Genomic DNA, 13715 nt, shown 5'->3' on the forward strand with positions numbered 1-13715 from the left:
GTACTAAAGACAGAAATAAGTCTGACTGGACTTTTCCTTTAAGTTGAATTTGTTAAATCCATGTTTAATATCGCACTTAAGAGGGTCAGCAGTTTCTCTATCAATTCTAGTTTGTGTACAAATCTTTCAACAACCAATCCAGATCTTGAGAACTTTGACCACGCGAGTTTTCAAGACACACATTACCCCAGACTCTGATAAGACTTGTTTGTATAACTTTCCACAGCAAACTATGGTGGAGTCTGATGACCTAGCAGCAAGTCTGCCTGATTTGAGAATAAAAGCTGGTTTACTGCAACAGAACATGGATGATCTACCAGATTTAGTGACTAGAGCTGAACAACATGCTGACCAACTAGCTGAGTTTGCTGACATGCTGGAAGAGTAAGTATATATCAGTGATGTCACACTTTAGTACAAAGACATAATGATACTACTCACAAGCCAGGTTGAATGGGTTCAAACAAAAAATATGATTTTTACCCATGTTGTATTTTATGACAACTCACTTGTATATAATTTTTCTGTGCTGCTCATAATACGAATCTAAATGTTCCAAAATCACAGCATTATTTTTCAAGTGTACATTTTCATTGACTTCAAACCTGTACATGTACATCATGGGATTGTATCTGCCTCAACAAAGTGTGAAATTATCACTCATTTACAACCCATAACACCAAAGTAAAGCATTTTCTGTATGTACCACAATCATTTATAGCAACCATATCAAGTGTAAAAGTGTACTCTTTCATTTGCTAATTGACAACACTAGAAAGGCCACATGCTAGGCTTGTAAATAAACCAATTGAAACAGTATACTTTTACACTTGATATGAATGCTATAAATGAGTGTAGCACATAGAGAAAGTGTTTTACTTTAGTGTTACTCACTGTATATTATCATTTAACTTAAAATTCCACAATGCAGTTTTTTCTATTACGTCTGACTTCGCTTGATAAAAAGGATCTTTGTTGCCGTAGTATATTCTTTTTAGTGGTTAATTTCATATGTTATTGACAACCCATTGGCATGGCTCTTGCTGCCGTTGTCTGTTCTGTGTAGTTGTTCAAGTCATATACTATTGACAACTTTCTTGAATCGAAGTCTAATATTTTTGTTAACAGTTTATTCCAGGGTACACGTGACTTGGCTGAAATCCCAGTCAAAGCAGCTAAGGTTTACGATGAGATTGTAGATACAGTTATGGATGCTAATATTACAGCCCATGAAGCTAAGATGTTGGCAGATGAAGCTCTCAAACAGGTAAGATAGTTGAAATTGTGAGCTCAAATTCATTTATACGTGATTGTGAAATTACCCAGTAATATCTCATGCTACATTAGATGCCCATTTTGTCAGTTTCAGTGTGTTGAAAATCTGTGATATTTCTTAGTGGATTGTGTGTGACTGCTTGTGCGTGCTAGTCATCAGAACATGTGTAACGTATCACCAGAGCATGTGTATCTTGTCATCAGAACATGTGCATCTTGTCAACAGAAAGTCTGTAATTTGTACATGTTTAACCCTTTCAGGACTAGAAACTTTCCCGCCAAAATTTTTGAACAAAAATTCTTGTTTCTCTGTAATTTTTGGAAAAAGATCAACTTTATTTTAGACCAGAATTCAAGAAATATTACTTCCCAATGAAGTAATATTCTTAAATTTTAGAAAATGTTCTTACAATCAAGTTTCTATTTATTCCAATGTCGTCTCTAGGAATGAAAGGGTTATTAATGTGTCATCAGGAAGTGTCTAATTTGTTATGAGAAAGTATGTAACTTGCCACCAGAACATGTCTATTAAACATGTCATCAGAACATGTGTAGTGTGTCATCAGAAAGTGTGTAACTTGTCATCAGAAAATGTCATTTGTCATCAGAAATTGGATAGAGGATGTATGATTGTCACAAGACGTGATGATGATGAGAGAAGGCCCACCTCATCATCAAAAAAGTGTGGAGCTTCATCATCAGCCCGCATGTGCTATCTTTGGGTGACTCTGGGATAGCCTGTGGACTGACTGGGAAAGCCTTGACAGTTCCACAGCAACGTGATATAGAGCATGCAACATAGCCCTGTCATGTAGTCCAAACCTGAATGGTTCTCTGTAGCATTATGTGTGTTTGTGTGTATTTGTCTGCATAACAGAAAATCGCTGGAAGCAATTCCCAGCACAAAATTTAAATTAAAAAAAAAAAATAAAAAAAAAAAAAATAAAAAAAAATAAATACTCAATACTAATCTTGATATTATTGTAGGCATCTGATAGTACTGGCATTGATGATTCTCTGGAAGACAGGGCCAAGAACTCTAAACTTAGAAGTCAGAATTTACATGGTGATGCCATGGCTAAAGACAGTGATGTGGATGCACTAGAAGGACGACTTACTACAGTCAGACAAGATATTGAGACCATCAAATCAACATCTCAAGAAGCTGAAGAAAAACTGCGCGCTATCAAAGCTGAGATACCCAACTTGCCAACAGGTTAGTAGTAATGTAGCATGCTGTTAATTTCTGTCAGATTTCTTTACATATATACATATTTCGGAGTCAGTTTTTAAAGAACAAGTCTCTTTCGTTTTTGAAATTTTTTATTCTCCTCTCCGTTTTGAAAATTGTAATAACATCATGTATTTTATTAACTGTAAAACCCACTCATCTCTGTCACCAGATAAAATATTACATCATAGCATAATACCAGACAATAGGGAACTTGCAAACCTGCCATGTTGAATGTTGCATCGTGGGAAATGTGATAATAAAGACTAATCAAATAGTATTGTAAACAATAATATTACATTGTTTTTAACCACAAATTACCAATTCATAGTCACCCTGACCATTGTGGGAGGTTTATTTTATCAGTAGCTCCTGATTAGGTATTACTAAAACTACACATAATCCCTTAGTCCTTTGCGTCTGAGCATGCTCAGTCTGGATTGCAAGGTACCTATTGAATATTAAAAAATAGTGCAGTCATTATAATGCATAACTGTCCAAAATATATGCTTGAACAATGAATATTTATGACTCCTAAGTTCTTGCTCTTCAGTGTAAAATATCTCTCATGAATATTCATCGTTCAAACATTAATATCATTTCTGCTGACTCCCATGATGCATTAGCCCACAACAGATACCCTATAACGGAACAAAATCGACTTGATATTTCTTTGACATTGCAAGTAATTGTAGGTGATGTAAAATCATGAAATGATTCTCCAGAGTTCATGAAAATGTCTCTATTTCCTGGAGTGGTGTTCCCCTTTAAGGCCCCTTAACTGTAGAGAGATCATTGCCAAAGTCAGCAACTCTTCATAATATAAACTAACTTAAGTACTAGTACATCTTAATACTCCCTAGTCCACTCTCCAAGACAACACTCGTTCAAAACTGGATACATACATCTTTGTTATTTCCTAGATCTGAGCAACCGTGCACAGGATGCCCTACAGAAGGCAGAGGAAGCGTTAGGCCGTGCTGCCACAGCCAAACAGAAAACAGAGGACGTTGAGGATGCTCTACCAACCCAACAAGACAAGTTTACTGAACTGAGTGACAATACAGAAATGATTGGTAATGATTTGGATACATCTGAAAGGAGCTGTAAGTACCATGGTCTTGTGTTTGTAGTGTTAGGGAATGCAATGATGATCTCTAATATGATCTTGTCTGTATATCTCTGATATCTCTCTCTCCCCCCCCCCCCCATAACCTCCCCTCCCCTCTCGAGGAAAATCTTGTCTCCTGCATTATTTTAAACTCTATATAAGTGACATCTTACATCACTCTCAATTGGGCTGGACGACATGTCTCCTACATTATTTTATACACTGCATCTATGACATCTTACCTCACTCCCATTGGCAAGGACCAAATCTTGTCTGTTGGCTGGACCAAATCATGTCTGTTGGCTGAACCAAATCATGTCTGTTGGCTGGACCAAATCATGTCTGTTGGCTGGACCAAATCATGTCTGTTGGCTGGACCAAATCTTGTCTGTTGGCTGGACCAAATCTTGTCTGTTGGCTGGACCAAATCATGTCTGTTGGCTGAACCAAATCATGTCTGTTGGCTGGACCAAATCATGTCTGTTGGCTGGACCAAATCTTGTCTGTTGGCTGGACCAAATCTTGTCTGTTGGCTGGACCAAATCTTGTCTGTTGGCTGGACCAAATGGTGTCTGTTGGCTGGACCAAATCATGTCTGTTGGCTGGACCAAATCATGTCTGCTGGCTGGACCAAATCTTGTCTGTTGGCTGTATCAAATCTTGTCTGTTGGCTGGACCAAATGGTGTCTGTTGGCTGGACCAAATCATGTCTGTTGGCTGGACCAAATCATGTCTGCTGGCTGGACCAAATCTTGTCTGTTGGCTGGACCAAATCTTGTCTGTTGGCTGGACCAAATCATGTCTGTTGGCTGGACCAAATCATGTCTGTTGGCTGGACCAAATCATGTCTGTTGGGTGGACCAAATCATGTCTGTTGGGTGGACCAAATCATGTCTGTTGGCTGGACCAAATCATGTCTGTTGGCTGGACCAAATCATGTCACACATATGATAACTGTGTATCTATGATTTCTTTTTCCCTCCTAGTGGACAGGACCAAAGCTTCATTAGGACAACTCCTGGATTTAACAGACAGACTGACCTTCAAAGCAGCTGGTATCCGTAGCCTGCAAGCCTTGATGGCCAACAATATAACCAGCATTAAAGAAAAGATTGCGCAAGCCAAAAACCAAGCCAATAGTGTAAGTTTACATGTGTTGTGTATTTTACAATAATATACAATGAATATTGTATTGATCCTAAGAAGGTAAATTTTTAGGCAATATTTTATAAGGGACATTGGCACAATGTTGCATTATCTCAATAAATGAACATGTTTGTTTTAGGACAAAGCATCAAAAATGCATCAAAATCTGTAGCAACAACATGTCAATCATAGTTTGATATCTGTAGTAGTAAAAGTATGTCTTAATGTATGGATAACTTCTTGAAGAAATTGTCATTCACAAACCGTGGATAAGTGTACACTTAAGAAAGTGTCCCATTATTTGAAATTTCTGTACATTCTTTTCTAAGTGTGTTTCAGTATGTACATGTACCATGCTACTGTCATATAAATATTTGACTTCCTTCTTCAAGTGCCAACACATTGCAAAAAAGTGAAATAGCTAGACATAATTTGACTTTTTATGATGAGTAATACTGAAGTAAAGCACTTTCTCTATGTGCTACACTAGTTTATAGCATATATATATTACAACCGATAACACTGAAGTAAAGCACTTTTTCTATGTGCTACACTCATTTATGGCATTCAAATACTGTCTGTTTCAATTGGTTTATTTAGAAGCCTAGCATGTGGCCTTTCTAATGTGGTCAATCAGCAAATGAAACGGTATACTTGTACACTTGATATGGATGATATAAATGATTGTGGTACATTTAGAAAATGCTTTACTTTGGTGATAAGGGTTGTATTATACTTTATGTCCAAGTTTGCATTCTGCCGACAAGTGATGAAAACATCAATCTTCATTTGAATGATGTGATTGGTGATGATCGAGACACTAGGCTGTGATAATGTACATGAGGTCTACTGTAGACAACTTTCCTGAACTCCTATAGGTATCGTCATGGTAATTTATATTTATCCTTTTTTTCCTCAGATCAAAATCTCCGTGGATACCAGTGCCACTTGTATCCGTGGCTACAGCCCTAATGTTTTACCAAGTTTCTACAATACCATCGTCATTCACTTTAAGACAACCCAGGCAAATAATATGGTGTTATATCTTGGCTCTGTTACCAACGTAAGTTATCCGTTTAAATCACAAATTTCTCTTCAGTTCACTTCAATATAACTTTATTTATCATAAATGGGCAGTTATGTTTTGGCAAACAACAAATGTACGCAACATGAAAGAGACAATATTACAACAACAAAATAACAAAAAATGTTACTGGAAATCAAAAGAACGTAACATGAATATCCTTAGACACATTCATCAGGTTGGTAAACCATAGTAATACGTTCTTGTATCACAACTGAGGGTTCTTCTTACTTATGAGTAACGTGTCATCTGTTCAGGTCGACTGGCTTTGTGAAACTGTCCATTTGCAGGCTTTACCGCTAGGTCAGTAGGGGGCATACCAATTACATCATGTAGGGGGCATACCAATTACATCATGTAGGGGGCATACCAATTACATCATGTAGGGGGCATACCAATTACATCATGTAGGGGGCATACCAATTACATCATGTAGGGGCATACCAATTACATCATGTAGGGGCATACCAATTACATCATGTAGGGGCATACCAATTACATCATGTAGGGGGCATACCAATTACATCATGTAGGGGGCATACCAATTACATCATGTAGGGGCATACCAATTACATCATGTAGGGGGCATACCAATTACATCATGTAGGGGGCATACCAATTACATCATGTAGGGGGCATACCAATTACATCATGTAGGGGGCATACCAATTACATCATGGCTACGATTGCATCATTGCTGCCGTGCCACCTAGCAGTAACACCGGTAAACCTGAACAGGTGATGCGTTATTCACAAGTAATGAGAACCTTTGGTTTTGGTACAAGAGCGTATTATTATTACAATAACTTGAATAACAATATATAGATTGCTGATGCAGTAATGATGTGGGTAGTAGTAGAGAGTTGATAACAGATTTCACTGGATACATAATCTGATTTGTCATTTACAGAATGATTTCATGTCTTTGGAGACCCTTGGTGGTAAAGTCAAATTCCAGTGGGATGTTGGTGCAGGTGTGGGTTTTGTCACTCACCCATTGTCTGTTGATAACGATAAATGGTACAAGGTAGAAGCTAACAGGTATGTATTGTCTTTTAGTGTCAGGTAACCATGGTAACAGGAAGGTGGCATTCTGGTAAAGCTGGGATTAGTTTCCTATATATTAACCATGATTTTGGTGTAGAACCCTGGTAAATTGACAGGGGAACTCATGTAGATTTTTACCTACTGACCACCCTTAACAAAAACAGTCTTTGTTCATAAAATCCTTATGAACAGTTTTTAATATTTTATATTTTGACTTACTCGAGAGAGAGAGAGAGAGAGAGAGAGAGAGAGAGAGAGAGAGAGAGAGAGAGAGAGAGAGAGAGAGAGAGAGAGAGAGAGAGAGAGAGAGAGAGAGAGAGAGAGAGAGAGAGAGAGAGAGAGAGAGAGAGAGAGAGAGAGAGAGAGAGATTCATATGCATTTCACTTTGCTGTCACTTGTAGAGCGCCCTCAACGACCAATCTCAGTCTACTATAGAGTGTGTTTCAGAAATAATAATCAAAAATGTTGCTGTCGCTCTGTTCAAGAAAAGTATTCCGTTTAAATCAAGAAAACTGAGACAACAGAACTAAATCAAGAAGAAGACACCATGCAATAATTTTGAATAGAGAACAAAATGATTACAAATTTACCTAATTTTATTTTACTTGGAACTGGTCACCAAATATAGTTATTTCTATGGGGAAAACAAGCATTTGATTTTCTTTAAAAACAAGATGGTGAATAACAAAATTTCTGTAATGCTTTCAAAAGCTCTAGGTGCAAATTTTTGTAATTCAAACTTCAGGCCAGTTTGAGCTACTTTGATTTTTGAAGAAATTGGTCCCCAAAGTAATTTGGTCGCCAGGGTATATTTATCTTCATAAAAAGATTATAAAAAAATGATAAAAACTACTAAACTTTTATTGAAAAATTACAAATGATTTTTTAGACTCACTTAGGTGGTACAAAGGTACTTAGCTAAATGGTCAAAAGCAAGAATTCTAAATTATCAAAAGATTCATGTATCTTGAAAGACTGGATACAAAAATAACAACTTGACATCTAAGACTCACTTAAGGGGTACAGTGGTACTTAACTGACTGTTCAAGAACAATATTCATCTTTTCTCTCATAAATGTTACACATTAACTGATACAGAAATGACTGCTTGTAGATGTAAGAGCCACTTTTGTGGTACAGTGATCAAGAGCAAGAATTCAACTTTGTAAAGTCAAGACTAGATACAAAAATAACTTCTTGAGATCTAAGACTCCCTTAGGTGGTACAGTTTCCACCTTACCGAGAACAAGAATTCAGCTCTGTAAACTCACAGATCTTGTATTCTTAAAAATTACGAGTGGATATAAAAATGGCGACAGAAGGCTTTACGTAATAGGTGATTGATGATTTTCAACACAGTTGGAAAGATCTTGTATGACAGTTGATACTAGAATTTATGGGTTGAACTTTGAACTCTCAAGATGTAAAATGACATGCTGGATGAAACTAGTTTTGTCTTTTCTCATTTATCATCTGTGTTTGTATCATCACCATCCTTTCATAATTTGTATTTTTGTATATTCGTGACATGAGTTCATTGCAGCCATAAACTGTATGCCATTGAGGTCACTGACCTTGCATTGTAAGGACTTTAAATCAACTTTTTTTCTTTGGTAGTCTTAGTCAGCTACCTGTAGTCTCATATTCCTGAACTGAAAACAGAGTTCCTCTATTGGAAATATGTCTGCTATTAAAATACTTTCATGTCCGTAAATCTTCCATCCTTTAAATCATTGCATAATCAATAGTGTATTGTAGCCTGAGCGGGCTGCCAGCTGCAAATTATGGTAGCCCCATGACAAGAATTGGTAGTCTATGGACATGGGACTACTGTTAATTTCAAGCCCCTGATTGTACCCCAGTGACCAACACCATTTTACTTGTACTTTGATTGACAGGTATGGTCCAGCTGGTGAATTGGCTGTACAGCTAGCAACTTCTAACATAGAACCAGAGATTGTAAGAGGAAAGGCTCCATCTGAATACAGTATACTAGATGTCAACCCAGACAGTGATCTGTACATCGGTGGTATTCCTGCAGATTATGAGGTAAATAGAAAATCTTGACCTATTCTGGTATTACAGCAAAGTTACTAACTATCCATCTCTACGACAGTACACCCCACCCCCATCTCTACGACAGTACACCCCTCCCCCATCTCTACGACTACACCCCTACCCCCATATTATGCAATAATGCCATTGATTTATCAGGTTAGTAAAGTCTTTAATTAGTTCCCATGGGAACCGCCTGATGGGGACTTATACGTTGGGTTCCATTCATCCATCTGTCCGTCCCTTCATGCGTGCATGCATGCATTCACCCTCATATCTCTGGCATGTACCAATTGATTTCAAACAAACGTGGCATAAAGGTAACATACTATGTAAGACATATGCATGTCACTTTGTTTTACGACGGAATCAAATATGGTGACTCTAATTGTTGTGAAGTTTCACAATATGCATCATAACTTTGGAGGTATGATACGTAGTTACGCACATTCAAGTGCCTACACGCATATCAAATATGGGCTTTCTTTTCAGGCCCTGGTCTTTGACCTTGAAATTCTTCTTCAAGGTCAAATAGCCAAATTTGAGTTACCTTCATAGATTTTTGAATAAAAAATTTCAAGTGATGATGATATTTTAATCATGTTTTGGTTTTTGCTATGTGAGGCATATGCAAGTCACTTAATTTAGTGACCTTGACCTGAATAGCAAAATGCCAGCTATATTTGTGATAAAAAAACCCCACATTTTGCATGTTATCTCCAAAAGTTTGATACATATTGACACCATGTTTGACTTGCCTTCACCCTCTTTAACCCATCTGTGATGATTTGTGGAACTACTTTATTGTTAACCCAATGATATGTATACCAGTACTGAGTTATTAGTAGCCTTATCACTGGCGTATTGATATATTAGAAGTTACGTGTGCTTTTCCGAACTATGGCAGACTGTGATAAAGTTGTAGTGTTTAGTTCTAAGACGAAACCTCTCTGTGTTTGTGTAAACCGTAGACTTTGGTGCGAAAGTATCACACCATCCCATTTTATTTCAAGATGATCTGAACAGATTTACTTAATATTTGATTATTTTGATTAATTTCAGAACAATGCCCTGAGTGTAAAGAGCTTTGCAGGATGTGTAGGTGAGACTCTTATAAATGAAGAACGTGTCGGATTATTCAACTTCAAGGAGTCTGGTGGTGACTGTACTGGCTGTGTTGAAAGGTATGTCAATGAACAACATCACTTCTGGTCTTATCATGTGTTTATAATACTTGGTGTGAAAAAACCCCAAAAATAAATCAATTAACCACCACCCCCCCCCCCCCCCCCCCCCCCGCCCCCCCAAAAAAAAAGAAAAGAAAAGAAATTACGATCAAGGCATGTTGGCTTGGCTTGGTATGACTGTCACTTGATACTCTACACTTGCACTCCTATTTAAGCATGTAAAAGAATGAAGCAGTTTCATTGTGCTGTTTTTGACTCTCTAACATGTTTGTACATTTACTCAGTGGTTAGGCCTAATAAAAAATTGTGTGGTTCCGGTTACCTGACCCCCACCTATTTTTTCACTGCCAATCCTAAATTTTTTTTTACGTATTCGAAAAAAAATAAAATAAAAACTCGGAAATTGTGAAGTCTTGTGAGATACAGTGGATGCGGAAACTGACGTCAACTTAAAAAGACGATCTGAAACTGTTCTTCCAATCTGTAATGGCTGTACATCTGGTGAGAAGAAACATATAACATGGAGACCGTATGGAAAACAACAGAAAACATAATTACCTGAACTAGACACTACTCGCACATGAAAAAAAAAAAATTTACCTACCCCCACCTATTCTAAAATTGAGTGTAATCGGAACCAGACAGTTTTCAATCATGCCCTGTATACTATAAACTAATAATACCACTGTTATTGTTTTACAGTCCTGGCCCATCACCAACTGCAGACACCTATCAGTTTGATGGCAGTGGTTATGCAATTATGCCAAAGATTAGAAACTGGAATACCGAATCTACCACTATACAGTTTTCGTTCAGATCGTTTGATGAGAATGCATTGCTGTTTTATGTAACAGATGACAAGGTAAGGCAAAATATTCATAGAATTTGATCAGTGTTGTTTCACATTGATATTTCAAGCAGGAGGCCGTCATAAAATTGTTTTTTTTAATCAACATTCCAAAATACATACCCAGTCCACATCCATATGGCTACTTTTATGGACACTGCAGAAATTAAGACTCGCCTGAATTTCTGTTAAAAGAACTGTTAAGTGACAAAAAAAATGGCTTGAAAAATCCATTATGTCAGATTATGAAGAATTAGGACAAAGAAAGTGGAAGTATAGATTATATTGGGAGGAATGATTTATGGGTGATGTATTAAAGAGTGGTGTCATAAATGTGAGAGATTAGTGTTTTTCAATGGATTCTAGTCACATTTTCAGTGTAGGAATGATTAATGGGGGTGTAGTTGAGATGAGAAAGGAGCATATGGTGATAGTCTTGTATAGAGACATAGAATCTCTGATGATTTATAATATCGCATGATTTAGTTCGAACTGTAGCTTGTGCTAGAGATGCAAATCAAAAGATGTAATGTCAGTAGAACTTACCCAAAGAATGCTGGAGAATATATTATGAATTGGAAACGAATGCGACGTTTTGATCCTTCTACTACGTACGGACTGTGATCACGCAATGATTTAATTATTCAGCTTTGTTGGCTCTCTCTTTCTGGAGTGGTGGAATAACATGTTCATAAATTGATGGTAGTTGGTATCCTGAGGATGTAGAGATTAGGAGCTCCTCACTTTTGTTTGTTTCCCACAATGCCTTGCTTCAATGCACTGAAGGCTGCTTCTTAGTCTGATATGTTGAGTTTGATAACTTTATTTTAAAAAAGGTCATGTGATGCAGAGTTTATTAAAAATGACTTTTCTTGGTCCCAAAGCATAAACACATGCAGATAAGATAAAGTAGTGTGTGCCTTTACTCGGGTAACATAGTAAGAGATAATTTTGATGGAATGAAGCAATAACTGTGTTAGTAGTTACGTTCACTATATATATTGAGTAAAATAAATATGTTGTTTATAGTCACAAATAACAATTTCTACTCACAGTTAAAATTCCCAAATTTTTGTTGACTCACCATTTTTGACTAATTTTTCTTTTTGACTCGTCATGATTTTTGAGTCGTTTCTGACCCTGAGTAAACATTTTTATTTGTAACTATGAACTCAGAAAGTCTGTGAACATTCATTCTTGTATTATTTATCAATATGGAGGAGGTGAGATTACCTAAAAGGGGCTGTTGGAGTACTCCCCTGAATCTGTGCCCCTCGTCTACAGAATACCTTGCCATCACAGACCCGAGCTGCTTCTTAATTCGACAGTTTTAACAGTAGTTTGAGAACTTACCTTTTTTAGGTCGTTTTATCATTAGACATTTTATATTCTTTAACTGTATGCATATGAACCTTTTTACCTTATATATCTGGATATTTTAAAAAGTTTTTCAATATTGTGTTTTTTTTTGTCTTTTATGTTTGTTTGTTTTTCCTGTCAGTTGTACAGCGCATTGTGATTATTTTGAATGTAATGCACTTTACAAGAAATGAAAATTAAGATTAAAATTAAGATTGAAATTACGATTTCATGAATTTAGAGTCCAAAAACTTGCATTCTCTCATAATGGTGTTTATGTTTTCAGTGTTTTTTTAAGGGGCAGTAAGTAGGTAAAATCTACTGGTGTTCCCCTATCATTTTACCAGGGTTCGCCACCAAAATTATGAAAAAAATGTTTTGTTTTGTTTTTGTTTTGTTTTTTTTTTTGGGGGGGGAACACTGCCATTTTACCTCTTTCTCCCTTTCTGTTACCGGGGTTCCCAAAACCTTAGTAAAAATACACTAGAATCATGTGATAAAGATGTTGTTTATATAGAAGCGAGTAATACTTGTATTTGATATATATCTCAGTGATATATTGCAGTGACTGTGTCTAGATATTTAATGTTTGAATTGTCTTGTTGATGTATTTACAGAAAGACTTCATGTCGATAGAATTGAATGATGGTAGAATAGCCTTCAGATACGATTTAGGAGGTGGTGTTGCTGAGTTGATTTCACCGGCTAAATACAACTCTGGAGACTGGGTTCGTGTGTCGGCCAGAAGGGGTAGACAGAATGGTGAGTTACAACTGTTGTAGGATGAGCTTGTAGTTTTGATGAGATGTCAAGTTTAGTTACAGCTGTTGTAGGATGGATGTATGTATGTATGTATGTATGTATGTATGTATGTATGTATGTATGTATGTATGTTTGTATGTATGTATGTATGTATGTATGTATGTATGTATGTATGTATGTATGTATGTATGTATGTATGTATGTATGTATGTATGTATGTATGTATGTATGTATGTATGTATGTATGTATGTATGTATGTATGTATGTATGTATGTATGTATGTATGTATGTATGTATGTATGTATGTATGTATGTATGTATGTATGTATGTATGTATGTATGTATGTATGTATGTATGTATGTATGTATGTATGTATGTATGTTCTGTTGAACATTCAGATGTGTTCAGGTGTTTACCTAACATGTCTGAAGCTCGCCGATAATACCTTGAAAAAGAATTTTTTATTCGAAACTTTGATTTAACATCTATTTATACGGACTGACTTACAAGTTCCATATGCATTTCTTTCTACATATATGTGTATGTGTACATGTACATATGTAATATGTATAGTTATCACTTTAATCTTTGCACATACCAGGGACTTG

General features: G+C 36.5%; 1 protein-coding gene across 1 annotated transcript in view; it reads left to right on the forward strand.

The window, feature by feature from the left end:
* The window catches only part of LOC144445249 (laminin subunit alpha-2-like), a 132392-nt gene that overhangs the window by 12864 nt on the left and 105813 nt on the right, over positions 1 to 13715 (forward strand). Inside the window, exons 19-29 of the mRNA XM_078134791.1 lie at positions 227 to 384; positions 1129 to 1267; positions 2263 to 2491; positions 3430 to 3612; positions 4604 to 4758; positions 5683 to 5826; positions 6758 to 6888; positions 8794 to 8944; positions 10013 to 10134; positions 10840 to 10999; positions 12961 to 13105. Coding sequence (XP_077990917.1) covers positions 227 to 384; positions 1129 to 1267; positions 2263 to 2491; positions 3430 to 3612; positions 4604 to 4758; positions 5683 to 5826; positions 6758 to 6888; positions 8794 to 8944; positions 10013 to 10134; positions 10840 to 10999; positions 12961 to 13105 — 1717 coding nt within the window. The remainder of the gene's footprint in view (positions 1 to 226; positions 385 to 1128; positions 1268 to 2262; positions 2492 to 3429; positions 3613 to 4603; positions 4759 to 5682; positions 5827 to 6757; positions 6889 to 8793; positions 8945 to 10012; positions 10135 to 10839; positions 11000 to 12960; positions 13106 to 13715) is intronic.

This window comes from Glandiceps talaboti, chromosome 14 (assembly GCF_964340395.1).
Source record: "Glandiceps talaboti chromosome 14, keGlaTala1.1, whole genome shotgun sequence".
NCBI lineage: Eukaryota > Metazoa > Hemichordata > Enteropneusta > Spengelidae > Glandiceps > Glandiceps talaboti.